At 41.2% G+C, this 15,608-nt stretch overlaps 1 protein-coding gene across 2 annotated transcripts in view; it reads right to left on the bottom strand.

The window, feature by feature from the left end:
• Nucleotides 1–15,608, bottom strand: part of met (MET proto-oncogene, receptor tyrosine kinase) — a 57,671-nt gene that overhangs the window by 2,348 nt on the left and 39,715 nt on the right. Inside the window, exons 12-20 of one of the 2 annotated variants that reach the window (XM_053506296.1) lie at nucleotides 13,392–13,538; nucleotides 11,119–11,275; nucleotides 10,689–10,829; nucleotides 10,081–10,317; nucleotides 6,585–6,665; nucleotides 4,052–4,233; nucleotides 3,831–3,940; nucleotides 2,082–2,247; nucleotides 493–629 (exon numbers count right to left, since the gene is read on the bottom strand). In XM_053506296.1, the coding sequence (XP_053362271.1) occupies nucleotides 493–629; nucleotides 2,082–2,247; nucleotides 3,831–3,940; nucleotides 4,052–4,233; nucleotides 6,585–6,665; nucleotides 10,081–10,317; nucleotides 10,689–10,829; nucleotides 11,119–11,275; nucleotides 13,392–13,538 (1,358 nt within the window). The remainder of the gene's footprint in view (nucleotides 1–492; nucleotides 630–2,081; nucleotides 2,248–3,830; nucleotides 3,941–4,051; nucleotides 4,234–6,584; nucleotides 6,666–10,080; nucleotides 10,318–10,688; nucleotides 10,830–11,118; nucleotides 11,276–13,391; nucleotides 13,539–15,608) is intronic. The other variant, XM_053506297.1, reaches the window with a different exon arrangement.

Here is a 15,608-nt window from a genome sequence, read left to right as displayed (position 1 = left end):
GGAGGACGAGGATGAAGATGAGGACGACAGTGAGGAGGAGGAGGAGGTTTCTGGGTGATTGGATTAGAAGTCTGTCGGATCATTCTGCAGCTCCAGATGGGAGGAAATGTTTGTTCATAACTGAGACACTGTTATTATATGGGAAGGCGCTGATCTAGTCTGCTCGTATCTACGGGGTGCTGAGCATGAGTGTATCTGTTACTCAGAGTGCCAGCGGTGCCTGCTGTGGGAGTGTGTGTGTGTGTGTGTGTGTGTGAGACCACTCAGAGCTGTGTAGGGAGGAGGGTGAGTTAAGCTTCAGTAGTCATGTGGAGCTGAGTTGGCTGAGGCTTCTGATGAGTTGCTACCAGGTCACTGACTCAAATGGCGTTCAACAAAGCCTCTTTGTTTTTGCGCTCTCGTACAAAGCTAATGAGAGCACTGAGGCACGCTTCCCTCCCTCTTGTGTGTGTGCGCGCGCGCGTGAGTGTGCCTGTGTGTGTGTTGGCTTACAGGGCATCGGGGCAGAACTCGGGCTGCAGGAGTCTTCGTCCTTGCAGGAGGAAAACCGTGATGTCAAAGGAGTTGACGTCCGAGTAGGGCGGGGCTCCTCGGGTCATCAGTTCCCATAGCAACACCCCGAACGACCACTGCGAAGGATAAAGAGAAGAACAAAGCGAAGCGTGAATTCAGACCTTAGTTTTAAATATTCTACGAATCGTTACTCAAGATATGACCGTGTCCTGTGAATTGACTCGATTTTGGACGTGGGTGAGTTTTACTTTTTAAACAGGAAGTCGACAAGCACTAAAAGCGTGATTTTCAACAGCTAATAGTGTTCGAGATATGCCACGGCTTGCTCTGAAATGAAATCCGACTCAAAGGTAGTTTTAGCGAAGTGGCGTCATGAGTTACAGAGACTGAGTTATCACGTTCTGTGTCTCGAGGATTAGCGTGCCGGCCGGAGACAGGGAAAAGGACTCGCCTGCTTTGTTTTTTTTTTTAAAAGATTCTATGCTGGATATATAGTAGATGTGCACCAAAGCACAGACATCATCTGAGTCAGAGTCTCTACGTGTTTAAGCCATGATGAGGATCAGAGGTTGAATGATCTCACACGTTCAGCCCTCTTTAACACCCAGTGGATTGTTTGGAACGTCAGTAACACTCCCATGCCAATCGAAAAACAAAGTGTTTGATTTGATCTGGCTGCTACTGTAGAGCAATTTGCCCCGCCCGGTTTGATTAAGAGTTAAGGCGGGTACGGATGTCTTCTGCACAGTGTCTGATTCGACCTGGTAGTTGAGACACAGGAAAAAAAGGAGTCTTGTTTGTGTCTACGCTACTAAGTAGAATCTCCTACTACTGTAAGTCTTCATTAAAGGGAGTATGTTTTGTAATGAAGGATGTATGGACATAAATCAGTCAGTGCAGATCACGTCCTGCTCGCCCCCCCCCCTCCCCCCCCCGGGCTACAGCACTACTTAGACATCAGCGCATGATTCATGATATACTTCGCAATCTCTGACATGCATGTACACGAGTTAAGTGCAGTTTAAGATCTGGAGGAAATATTAAGTCCTGTGTAAACAGCCTAAGCTCGATCGGTGTAATTAATAAGCTTTACAGTCATGTATTCGTGTTTGTGGAGTGGAATCCAGGTGCGCTCAATAAATTTAACTAGCTCCTGAGACGTTTGAGGATTAGCTTTTTATTGCCTGACCTTCTGTATGGCTTGTACTGTACTCTGAATCACAGATTGATCTGAAAGATAAAAGTGAACTGGCTGTATATAATCTGTGAACAAAGTCTGTAAAGGATTTTTTTGTTGTTGTTGCTGCTTCTTTCTTCTTCATTGCTAATCATTTCACATTATTTCCCTTCACTGGAGCTGAGAGGCCCAAACCTGTTCCTTCATGATGATGTCCCTGATATCAAGATCTTTATAAACACGAAACCAGTAACTGGATGTTACATAAAACTGTGGTATTGGTATTTTGGTATTGGATGTTAATACCCGGTACAGTTTTACAAATGCATAGACCCGATCTTTATCAGTAAACAAATGTGTTATAGGTAATTATATGACAAAAATCACTCACGACATCAGACTTGGTTGTGAATTTGTGAGTCTGCAGACTTTCCAAAGCCATCCATTTGACGGGCAGCTTGACTCCGCTCTTGTTGTGGACGCTGTAGTATTCCTTATCGTACACGTCTCTGGCCAGGCCAAAGTCCGCCACTTTTACTGTGTAACTCTCATCCAGCCTACATGTCAAAACACACACAAGGCACAGTGTGTTATAAAACACAGTAGTACAAACTCAGGTATACCTCTCAGCTGAATTCTCTCATTGTAAAACATATAATGTATTAATCCAAGTAAAAAATAACATTAAAACGCAAAGAAAAATACAACAGAGCTGAATTACTTTCAAATCCCGAGAGCTCCTCTCATTTCCTCATACAGTATTTTGCTTCCTAAGAGCCTGACTACCTTGTATTGTTAATGTAGTTTTGAGGAAAAGTTCTCCAGTTTTTTGGTTATTAAGCCACACAGTGGCCTATAAATCATCCAATCATTAAAAAAACGTCTAACTTAAGTCATGAACCGGAGAGAAGCAGGTGCAGATGATGACAGATGATCAGGGTGGTGGTGATTAGTATAATGCTGATGTTGGAACAGATGAGAGGGGAAATGAGGTCGCTGCTGAGATTGTTACTGTACATAAACAACCTGATTTAAAATCTTTAGGCACTTTGCGGCCTGTGGGAGTAAAGAATTTATTCCCATTTATTTCATTTAATTTAATGTTAATAAAATGAGGAGACTTTTGCACTTTACTGTATTTAACCACATTCTCCCTGTATAAAAGCTGAACATATTACAACAGTCTACAAGTTCCTTGGTAACATCTTATCCCTTTAATCCTTGATGTGATTGGTCCAGAACACTTCCTTACAGTACATACATACTTAAACACTGATGAGGTTTGTTAATTTTTTTTTTATGCGACTTAGCACCATCCATCTATCTACAGTAGGAACCTCTGAAGTCCAACTAGGGACCACATGACCACTGGATTTATTCCCATTTTTACGACCATGGTACTACGGGCAATTTGGGAGCATCGAGTTTAATCGGCATGTCTTCGGACTGTGGGAGGACACCCGTTAAACACAGGAGGAACATGCAACCTTCACGCACACAGACCTCAAGGCGGGATTCGAACCCTGACCCTGACCGAGCTTCCATCTTAAAACCAATTTTTAAGGGTTTGACCACTTATTACATTTTTTTCAGTTCAGGGTTACTTTTATAAAAGATGAATAAAACAAAAGAAAAAAAAAAATTCTGATATCGCTTTTAATAATTGTTCAGTGAATTAAACGATCTCATATCTCAGTTCTTTTTCTGCATTAGCTTAGTTCAAATTGCCACAGATCAGGTCTGATGTTTAAGGTAGACCTGACACTCTGAACCTTCAGCTACAGAACCTCAATGCTACAGTATACTCACTGGCGAATGTTAGTGATTGTAGCTCAGTTGTAGCTCTTGCGCTAACCAGCCTTATTTAGCTAACAAACCAAATGAAACAGTTTTTGTTTATTTAGGAGATCCACCACAGAAAACCAGGCACATCTACTAACACCCTGAAGCCTGTTCCTTATAGACATCCCTTATATTTGTGTTATTTCTTTTCTTTATAAGAAGCCCAGCTGCTGCTGGACTCGGAGGCGAGTAAATAATGCATTGCGATACAATATTAATGCTGAAGCTCAGAAAGCATCCACAGATATAAAAGAATAAAAAAATAATAATCTCTTTCACTGTGTTGCTGAAATCTTACATGCAGTTCCTGGCCGCGAGATCTCGGTGTACGAACTTCTTGCTGGCAAGATACTCCATGCCTTTAGCCACCTGCAAGCCGAAGCCCATGAGATCCTTCACCGTGGGGTTCTGCTGAGGAAAAACGAAATGCTGAGAAACAAACACGCAACCTAAAAAGAGCTACTTTTTGTTTTTTACAGTTGAACGCTGTGTGAACGCTGACGGTCTATCTGAACGTACGTGGCTCTCGTCTCGGATGAAGTTGCGCAGATCTCCGTGCTTCATGTAGGGCAGGACCACCAGAGGAGAGCCTTCACTAGGGAGGCAGATCCCCAGCAGAGACAGCACATTGGGATGGCTGAAGTCCTTCATGATGATTCCTTCCTTCAGGAACTGAGAGACCTCTTCGATATCTGTGATACCTGCAGTTACAACACGCAGCAAGTGCAAATCTGTTTTATTAAGCACCAGGATGAAGAAAGGCATGATAGCTTTTTGTGTTTTAAACATTTATAGTTATAATAAATGTTGTGGAAATCCCACAAACTAGTTCTAAATCTTCTAAACTAAATCTTTGGTCCTCAATGATGTTGTGCTTTTTCTCCTTTCTTGAGGTTACAGTGACGACGCTGACACTGGAGACTCCTTCCATAATTGTTTATGAAGCTTTGCAATGCTTCATCTGGAAGTTAAGAACTATCCAAAGAACCCTTTTCTAGGAGTGTACTTATCATGATGTTAGTGTGTGGCACAAATTAGTGTGTTTATTAATTTCCTCCTAAAAAAAAACCTTAATCTAACCTAAAGGTTTATTTGATTATTAAGGGCATCCTGAAAAGGTTTAACAGCTTGTTGTGAGATCCACACAGGGTTCTATTAACTTTTAATTATAAAACTTAAGGACAATTAGAGATTCTACATTTCTGAATCAGAATGTCATTTAAATAGAAATCTGCTCATCGTTTATACGATTAAAAGTCTGTTTGATACCATACGCTCACGCTCCACTCTTCTCCATCATCCTCCATCTACTTTACTCCACAAAACCATCAGCTGAACCACATTCCCCTCGAAATGCCTTCAGCGCTTACACAAAGGCTCAATACGTCACCCTGGAGAGAAACTGTTCCAGGGATGGGACTTAATCTAGTGTAACATGAGCCAGCCATTACTGGATGCACTCTGCGTCTCTCTCCGGGGCTGCCCCTTTCCCCCCGGCTCCTCTTTAATCTAGTTTGCGAAGCTTTCACGTTCAGAGAAGATTAAACAGCTGTTTAGGGTTTCAGTGGGAGCACAAAGGGAGAACGAGCAGAAAAAAAAAAACAGGACTGCTGTTCAGTGTTTACACAGTAGATCAGGTGTAGGGCTGGATTAATGTCTGTGACTCTTATTTAGAGCTCAGCAGCCACATGTGCTACACCTGAACATCTGGAATTTCTAATACCATTCAGTGGATTTTAGATTGCATCCAGGAAGACCTTAAAAATGGTGAAAAAAAAATAGGAACGATTTAACTAACATTTTATGTTATCTAGTGTCAGTGCTTTAGTCAGAGCTTGCGCTTTAAAAAAAGAGAACAACTGATGAGGAAACAAGTGTTTATAGCTGCTATCATAGCTGTTTCATAGACATTCCACAATAATATTAATAGATGCATTATGTAATACGATGTTCTTTAACTACTTAATAAAAAATATTAGGAGTTGGCACATTTTTAGTACTGTAAAAGAAGAATAAATTTTTTTTTTCATAACTTTAGTATAATAATAGCAACTCTGATTTATCGTACATCCTGTCGATTTCATCCCTGTAATTTTGTTACTTTTTTTCCATATGTAATAATTAAAAGTGTAGAATTAACAAAACACAAGTTACACAAAAGTAATAAAGTAAGTACTTCTGCTTTGTCCAGCAGTTCAATCCATGACTCCAATAATTTTACATAAATCAACAAAAATTGCAAGACTTGTAAAAAGTTGTCAATCAACACCGGTGTGAGTTACTTTGTTCATGTTGTTGATGGAACACAAATGGTTAAAACGCTCTGTTTGTGTTAACTAATGCTGTAAATACTGTCAGTTAATTGAACCGGAATGAAAAGTGTTGTCAAAAAGATAATTAGAGCCAAACGTGTTACTTGAAAATGAAAGTTGGACTGTGTACATAATAAATGTGTCAACAGAACTTCGGCCGCGGTTCAGCGCCGTTGAAATCGGAAAAAAAATTGACGGTGAAAACAAATGGTGAGGAGGAACGAGCTCGGCGAAGAGGTCGTAAATCTCAGAAGGTCTCAGAACGACGAGTTACGTGATTAGAGTCGACTCTAATGTGAGACGGCCGCTAGATGGATCGTTCGTCATCGTTATTATCATCTTAATGCTCACACAGACATCCTAAAAGAGAGCTGTGATAGATTACCCTCGTGCCACACCGCTTAATGAAAGAAAGAGAGATCTTGAGTAAAAACTATTTGCATCTACAGTCTCTATTAAAAAACCATTATGGTTTAGATAAAGGTTCAGAGCTAATGCTGGAGACTGAAAATAACAGTAAACATTCTTTAATTTAACCTGTAATCTGTTTTACAAGCAACATTAATTGAGCTGTTACTATAGAAATGATAACGTACAGTATTAGCATACGAACGCATTAATGTAATCCACAGCTTCTACACTACATTGTGATCAATCACATTTACATGCTGTGAAATGTTACAGCTGTGAAACATCTGTATGACCTCGTGTACGTTGTAAGTGGTCGTGCACACACTCACGGTTTAAAGACTTGACTGCGCAGTGCTGTTTCTGGCCGTCTGGCTCCAGCAGAGTCCCGTGGAAAACACAGCCGAAGTGTCCTGTCGTTCACAAAGAGGGGAAGACAACAAGTTAGCCTTAGTGCATCAATCTATCAGAGGTCCTGCGACCGTGTTTACGGGGCCGATTATTACACTAGACTTTTTACAGCCCTGAACAATGAGGAATCCCCAAAGCTGCCTGCGGTGCGGACAGCGCAACAATGCGGCGGGAATATTCCTGTTTCCTTCGCTCCCTTTATTTCTCTCTCTCTGTCTCGCCATCTGAGAGGAAATTTTCCCAGAGTGGACTTGCATGCAATGTACTCGGAGGGTCAAACAGCTTTACTGTGAGGTTGTACTCGGAGGTGTTCGATTCCTTTTCTTGCTTTGGACAACAACATCTGAAAGAACAATAAAGTTGAACTTGATCCACTCAGAGTCACGGATTTGATTTATTTATGGTTTCGAACCCGTTTAACATCAGAAACTCGGTTTGAACAGCCAGATCAGATTTATTTTTCTTTTCGTCTTTTTAAATGTTGCTTTTCTGAACAATAGCTGTCAATAACAACAACTTTGTTGAATGAATGCAGGTGCATTGAGGAGACTCCCTAAGCCTAGAACGATAAATGCAACTTTTTCAGCTTGAGAAATTAGCCTCACCTTCATGTTGTTACTGTTTCCACCTGATTGATGTCTCAGACTGAAGACAAGTCAAGAAGTTGTTATTGTCATTTCAACAGTAGACAGCAGGGGCAGTAAGTGGTGAAATGAAACAACGTTCCCTCAGTACCAGGGTTCTCCGTCAAACAGCAAAGAACGAACTAGTTATAATCTTTGTTAAAGTTATTAACACAAAACTACATAAAGTGCAAGACTGGTTGGCAGCACCAGTACCCAGGTCTATAGGGTAAAATAAAGCGCAAAGAAAAACACAACATGATACTTGGCAGCTATCGCTCGATCAGCGCAAATTCTATAGTACGAGCAGTTATGTTCCTTCGAAGTGTGTGAGTATTCAAATGAAAGGCTTTTAAACATCTTTCCTGTTACAGTATACTGAACGTCCAGCCTCCTAACACACAGTGTGACCACAGATCAATCCCTGCTATCCGTTATCACCCAAACGAGTGGAGTTGTCCCTGTGGAGTCTGGGCCCTCTAATTTTTTTTTATATTGTTATCTCAGGGAGTTTTTTTTTGTTGCCCTCAGCTTGCTTATAATTTCGATTTATACATTTTTCTTCTCACACTTTTTTTAACTCGGTTTTATCATTTCATGATTCTGTAAAGCTGCTTTGCGACAATAACCATTGTCATTTAAAAAAATGAATTGAACTGAACTATTAATAAAGACAAATCACAGTTGAAAAACAATATGAAATAAAATTCTATGTATTTACATACAGTACAAAAAGATGTTTCATCACTGTTGTTGGTCTTTCGGATGCTCCTGTCGAGGGGTCGCCACAATGGACCATGTTGACACAGGTTTTAGGTCAGAAGCCCTTTCTGACACAACCCTACCTTTTTTTCCAGTGACTGGGATTTCGAACCTGGGCCTTCCGCATAGGAGATGAGAAACCTACCACTGAGCCACCGACGCCCCCCAAGGTGTTTCATCACTATTTGACTTAAACTACTTGACATTTCATGGACTAAAACCCGGGTCTAAGAATGAAATCAGATCTTCCTACCTATGCAAAGAAATTTAACTGAATTATCAGTGGATTTATACAAAGCAGCATTTCTCAATCTCCTAGTTTCTCAATTCAATCTGGTTCAGGCATGTCGATTAGTGAATCAGAATCACTGCACCAAACAAAAATACAACAATATAAAAAATATATATACTGTATATTGCTCCTATAAAATATGCAAGTAGCAAATCATAGAAATCACGTTTAAAAAAAATTTTTTATTCATTCGTTTATTCATTAATTTTTTGTTCTGACTGCTCAAATCTGATAAAAATAAAAATCCTGCAACTCAAAACGAGTCGACCTCAGGTTCTGTTTAAAAATACTAAACAAGTAAAACGACCTGACTATGCACGCTCTGCATAAAGTGCTGATGTTTTGTCACGTCCCTCATTTGAGATCTGAGTCTGGTGTCTCGAACTGAAGCGAAATGTCTAAAACCTCCAGTAGTTATCAACCTTCTGAACAAGAACGATTGCAACAGGGAGCTTTCTCTAACACAAACCCTGAACAGTGAGTAAAGGTGGGTCTGTGGTGTGCGTGGTGTGCTGTTTTGAGGTTGGGGTGTGTTTGTGTTAAAATAATGGTGTGTGTAGAGGAGCGTAATCTCCCCTCTGAGCTGCTATCACGTCCCCCCAGATGGCGGCCGAGTCAGATTACCACACGGGGCCTCGAGACAGCGCAACAATGAGACGGGAATTTAAAACGGGGGCGAATCACCGCACCAAGCACCCCCACAATCATGCTGTACCAAAACTTACTCAACCATAATGCACGCACGCACACACACACACACACACACAGACCTGGGCTTTCCCACAGGACATGCAGTGGGTTTTAGGGAATTCTGGTTGAGGCTGAGAATGAGAACCCTACAGTAAACCTGATCTCCCTGAGTTCACAGACACACACACACACACACACAACTTTACAGCATGAAGTCTATAGGGCCGATTTTGCATGCAGACGTCCTGCAGTGTCGCTCCAATTCGACACGTTTTTTTAAACAGCTTCGAATTCCTTTTAAAAGCTTCTTTTAAAATGACTTTGCATGAAAGTGTACAATTTGTGCGGCGTAAATTTACGCTATACGATTTCATACCACAGACGTCAGTCATCGCGCTGCACTTTATAATGTAAAGTGTGAAAAATCGTTAGTCTGATAATGCGAGAAGAAAGTCTGTACACAGTAGCTGTATGCTGTATAATCTATTGTGACTGAACTGGACAGTTATTCGCATTAGGTTTAGTTTATATTGCTTCAGGAGCAGAAATTATCAAGTGTGGATGATAAAATAATAAATGCAGAAAGAAAATGACTTTTTGAGAGACGTGATGATGTTGTTCGATCCTAATTGTGGATTATGGATATGCATTCTTTTGTCTTTTTTGTTGTTGTTTGTTATTTAGGTGTGCAACTTCATATTTATACCTCTGGGAAACAGGTAATGATTATAGGAGCTCCTGGACTGTGCGCTAAAAAAATAAGATAAAAATATATATAAATATATAAATACTACTATTAGAAAAAATAGTTAAAATTATATAATGATTTGAAACAAAGTTTATTTTATACATTATGGGTGCCAATAATTTAACAATTAATTATGTGTTGTACCTCCTTCCTTGTGGAGATCTGCCTAGTAAAGCATTTTCCTTTTTTTTTCTTGGCCACTTCAGTGCCATGGGGATGCAAACTTTGGCACCGAGCGAGGTTTATGATTAATACACCGAGCATGTGGTAGATTGTTAGAAATCTTTAGCGTGTCGCCTCACCTCTTCCGATAATCTCGTTGACGTGTAGGAGCAGGTCTTCCCTGGCGATGACGACGTGCTGCACCTCTTTCAGGAGCTCAGGGTGGAGGCTGCTCAGGTCCACGAGTGCCGAACCGGGCAGGAGCGGGGAAGACGGTTCTCCTTCCGCGCCCAGCATGGAGGACAGGTCCATGTGCATGTGGTGGACGTACGGGGGAGGGCGACACGTCTCGCTCGGAGACATCGGCAAGCTCTGGTCTGCGGGGGTCGAAAGGTCGAGAGGTCAATCACTGGCTCGCTACGGCTTGGGACTAGTAGGGTCAGCTAGATGAGCTGAGAGGTCTAAGAGGTCAGGTAATTACAATAACTACAAAGGCAGAGGGGGTGAAACTCGAGACCTGGCCTTTTTTTTTTTTTTTATTTACGCATGAGAGACTGAAAGAGAGAGTTTATACTCCTTTGAGACACGAGAGCAAGAGAGCATGCAAAGAGGAGGAGGAGGAGAAGGAGAAGGGTGAGGATAAAAGTTTGTCTGCTGAGCTGTAGAAGAATCCCTTGCTGGAGCAACATGATGCAAAAAATAAAAAGTTTTATTTTGAGCAGGAAGCAGCAAAGGCAGCAAAACGTACCCTCAAGCAAAGTGGTTCTATAGTCCAGAGACTCGTGAGACACCAATTCGTTAGTGGGACTGACACTCCTCGCGTTTGCCAGCATGTCCAAGTGTGGAATGTGAGCGCGGCCGTCATACCAAACCATCCCCTCAGTTAAATCTACACGCACATAGAGAGAGAGAGAGAGAGAGAGAGAGAGTTTTTTAAAGAAAACCAGGACAGACCCCTTTTCCCCCATGTGCTCCTACATTATCAGTCTAGCGCAACCCAGAAACTGATGCCTCTTTCCACTTCGCTCGCTCTCTCTCTCGGGAGAACACATGCTATAAATAAAAAACGTTCCCCATTAAACATCAGTTTCTCTTCCAGACCTGAAACAACAAGCATGCCCCGTGAACGTCCGTGGAGAAGACAAGCGCGGACGAGACTGCGCGAATACAGTACGCACCGTCGATGTGCTTCTTCCTTTTGATCCAGACGAAGAGCGCGAGCATTAGGAGCAGCAGGATGGTTACGAACACCACGCCGGCGATCAGCGGCCTGTAGTCCTGCTCCTGTGCCAAAACCACGCGGCCCAGGATCACAGAGGACGAGGCCTGCATCCACTGCGAAGAAAAACACACACGTGGAATCATCTACACATGTGGTGTGCTGCTCGGTTAAATGCTCGGTTAAGAACAAAATGTGAACGTAAAACTCGAACGGCAAGTTAAACAAACCCAAAGAGAAGATTGAGAGGAGAGTGCGAGATGTGAGATGACTTCCACTTCAGTTATTTTTAGTAAAGTATTCCTTCGGCTGTAGACGTACATGATGAAGTGGAGCAAACAGCAGATAAGAGGTATAAGAGCTAAGAAACCGCTTGAGAATTAAGATAAGTGTGGTGTACATGCACCGACATTAATCTGGTACACGTTGGTTTTTCAACTCAGCTTGTGCAGCGCTGCAGTGTGTATATTTAAACATTCCCCAAACTCCGAACCCACTTAAATCAATGCATTCTGTCATTTGGATAATCAGGATTTTTCCAGACTTTCACTCAGGCTGATCTCTCTGTGCCTCCAGTAGCGGGAGGCTACTCGCGATCTCCAGGTGCTGGAAAAAGATTGATCAAATCGTGGGTCTTGACTAATTTTTTTCTGTAAGATCTGCTCTTAAAGTGATTCGGCTGCAAATCATAGGTTTTATTTTATTACTAACTCACTCACTCACTCATCGTCTATACCGCTTTATCCTGTATTCAGGGTCACGGGAGCCTGGAGCCTGTCCCAGGAAACTTAGGGCACGAGGCGAATACACCCTGGACAGGGTGCCAATCCATCACAGGGCACACACACTCATTCACACAATCTGGGCAATTTGAGAACGCCAGTTAGGATAATCTGCATGTTTTTGGGCTGTGGGAGGAAACCGGAGTACCCGGAGGAAACCCACCAAGCACGGGGAGAACATGCAAACTCCATGCACGCAGACCCGAGGTGGGAATCGAACCCTCAACCCTGGAGGTGCAAGGAGACAATGCTAACCACTAAGCCACTGCACCGCCGGTTTGTTTTATATTATATAATAATCCAACGTGTCTTTTTGTTTCCATAGTAGCAGCTCATTCAAAGGAACACTCACAGTTAACATGTTTGGAAGGAGTCTCCAGTGTCAGACGTGACAGAGCAATTTTTTTTCACTAAGTTTTTTTTGTCTTTTTCTGTTTATAGCTGCTGTAAAATAACAACAAATGTGTTTTGCAGACATTCCACATTACATTTAACTGCATTATAAATGAATTAAACTGAACAATGTGTCACTCTTTAAGAAATAGAATTCGATTCCAGTGGTGGATTCCAGATGCCTCTGCCGCTGCACAGGTGTAGACATTGTTCTTCTTACTAATCTGCATAGCAAAAAAAACTCTTAAAGGCACTTTGAAGAGAAACTAAGCTATTGAAGAAAAACGTCAGTCATTGACCTTTCTCTGACCTTTACTCTGTTCCCAAAATCTAATCAGAGGATTTTCAGTGAACAGTAATATATGCATATACACTAAATCCTAATTTGAAATATACAATAGCATTAATGAATTCTAAAAACCCCAAATAAACAAATGCCTCCAACCTCTAGTGGTTAAAAAAAAAAAAAGAATAATAATAAAATAAAATTATATAAAATTCGCTGCAGTATAAAAGGACTAAAACACTGTTACAGGAAATTAATCGGCTGTGAGGCGGTAAAATGTAACTGGTCGTTGATGTGTTACGTGCTATTACAGCAGGACAAAAACTTCAACTGATTTTTGTCCGGAAAAGCAATAGTTCTCTACAATTAGAAGCATTCTTTCCTTCAGAAATAATTTAAAAGTGGTCAAAGACGCGCAGGCCTGCTACCAGACCAGGAAATTAGATTAGAGCCGAGACGGTTATTGAGTTTAGTCTGGGACGTGCGTTTTTCTCACACCCTGTCTCGATGCGGTTAGATTAGAGCCACACTCATGCTAACATTCGCTGAGCGCCCGTTCCGCGCTCGGCATCGTATCAGATCATCTGCCGCTGTTTATGTGTGTGGACAGGAAATACGAGCTGTCTTATCGGAGATGTCTTCTGGGTTCATAAAACAACCACAAAGCGCACGTGGAGGAAAAATTAATATCTAATATCCCGCTCTGAAATGACTTCAAGCTAATCTGGCACAATCGGACGGCGATAGGGGGCGTCGTCGGGCCTCTCTCACCTCCACCTCGAGCTCTCTGGTGGCGGTCTGGAGCTCGGAGGGAACCGTGCACTCCAGCGTGTTTCCCACCAGGGTTACGCTCTCGCAGGAGCGGTTCGACACCCGCAGCACCTCTCCCTTCACCGCCTCTACGTCCACACGGGGAACCTGCGCGCAAAAAAAACAGTGAGAGACAAACACAACACGATTAAACAATGATGCGAACGCAGGTTATTAAATGAAAACAATGAGAACATTTGCATAATATACACATTACATATCATCAGTATTTTACTCTTTAGTACTGATAGATAATTTTGTTAATAAAAAAATGTTAATACATAAAAAGGGCTTGATTACACTGAAAGCTGATTGACTAACAGCTTTATTTTCCTTTTTTATTTCCTCGTTTTATAAAATGTGCGAACAAGGTTACAATTTACAAAAAAAAGAATAAACGAAAAACAAAGTGACCATTGTGCGCATTTCATTCAAACTGCACATCTTCAGCTCATTTATTTACACCGTGTGCACGACTTTAGTAAAACACTGGCTTGCTTTTTTACATCGTGCACTTGACTTGTAACGCTCATTTTATTACTCTGTGTGCAAACAAATTACTCATTTTATGACTTAATAAAACATTCACTCACTTAGTACATTGTGTCCACATGACTTAGTAGTGCTCGCTTGTTTTGTTTTGTTTTTCTTTGTGTGCGTGATTTAGTAAAATGTTCACCTTATTTTAACAATGTGCTCATCACTGAATAAAATGTCTAAAGTTTTCTGTTTTTTTTAACAATGTGCACACAATTAAGTAAAATGAGCACGCTAATTGGAAAAAGCAATCTGATGTGACCTCTCCAGGGCTTTGTAGAAACTTTGTAAACATGGACCAAACACAGTAACTTTAGTGGTCCCTTATTAGTGGCCTCCATTGAGTTTTATTTAAAGGAGTAAATTTGAATAGATTAACTTTGCACACACACGATGTGAGTCACTGCAGCCTGAAAGTCACATGATTAAGAGCAATTCAATGTTAAAATCCACACCGCTGATGAAGTAACACATTTTCGTAGAATCCCATTTACAAGCTTATACCTAAATTGATCGTTTTTCCAGGTCCAGTTTTACTCGGACAGGAGTCTGTTTGAGATTAGCAGCTTACGGGGACATTTGGCAACAACAACAACAACACTGTCATAAATGTTATTTTCCTCACATGCAGCTTCATTTTATTCGTCCTGGTGAATTGCAAATTGTGCGTGCGTGGTCAATCATGTTGCACATGCAAATTAGGGTTTCTTTAGGTTTTGGGAGGGTGGAAGAGGGAGGAAATTTTCGAATAAACTGATCTGCTAATCTAAATGAGTCAGACTGTAAACCAGAAGACAGACAGAGAGAGAGAGAGAGAGAGAGAGAGAGCAGAAGGCAATAAAGAGAGTGATCACATTCTTTGCATGACAGCCTGGGCTTTGCAGATTGGACACACTGTTCACGTCTGCACCTGTTACCATACACTAGCAATCAGCCAGCGACCCCATAGAAACACACACACACACACGCACACACACACAGATTTCTGGACAAACCTCCAACAACCAGCCCAGGTTTTTTTTTTTTTTTTTATTTCCCACCATTAATGCCTCGTGCAGCTCAGAATGAATTTTTCATTCTCCATTAATGGTTTTTTCTAAAGCTGCATGAACGAGTCTGCCTCACTGAGTCTCCCTGTCCATTTCTCCTGATCGGTTCTGGTTCATTCACAATTGCTCAAAAGCTGCCAAGTTCTATTTTAATTTCTATAGGAAAAAAAAAAGTGGCATGGACCACCACGAAGGCAAACAAACAAACTGCATGGGAATGAGAGCGCACAAAAAGTCTCCAGGGGGCTTTAGTTCCCATTAGCATTAAACACCAGGCATGCATGCTAAGCGTCCTTGAAACAACAAGAACGCGTGGCTTGTCCTTGGATAAAATTTAATTTTATGAGGTTTAGGCTTGAAGTGCATCATTTACTCATTAAGTATCTTAAAATGATAGAATTTACAAAACAAGGCAAAACATATCTCAAATGTAATCAAATTCAACTAACATTTTTTTTTTTTTTTACTGAACAAATAAACAATTACAAATCCTGGTTCTAAATATTCTTTACCCTATTTTAAGCTCGAAATTATTCTTATTTAAGTATTAGATAATTGCACACGCACAATTTGAGAACTTCAATTACGTAGG

The sequence above is a fragment of the Clarias gariepinus genome, chromosome 10 (assembly GCF_024256425.1).
Source record: "Clarias gariepinus isolate MV-2021 ecotype Netherlands chromosome 10, CGAR_prim_01v2, whole genome shotgun sequence".
Lineage (NCBI taxonomy): Eukaryota > Metazoa > Chordata > Actinopteri > Siluriformes > Clariidae > Clarias > Clarias gariepinus.
Note: the sequence above shows the minus strand (reverse complement) of the source record. Positions and strands in the feature narration are given on the sequence as shown.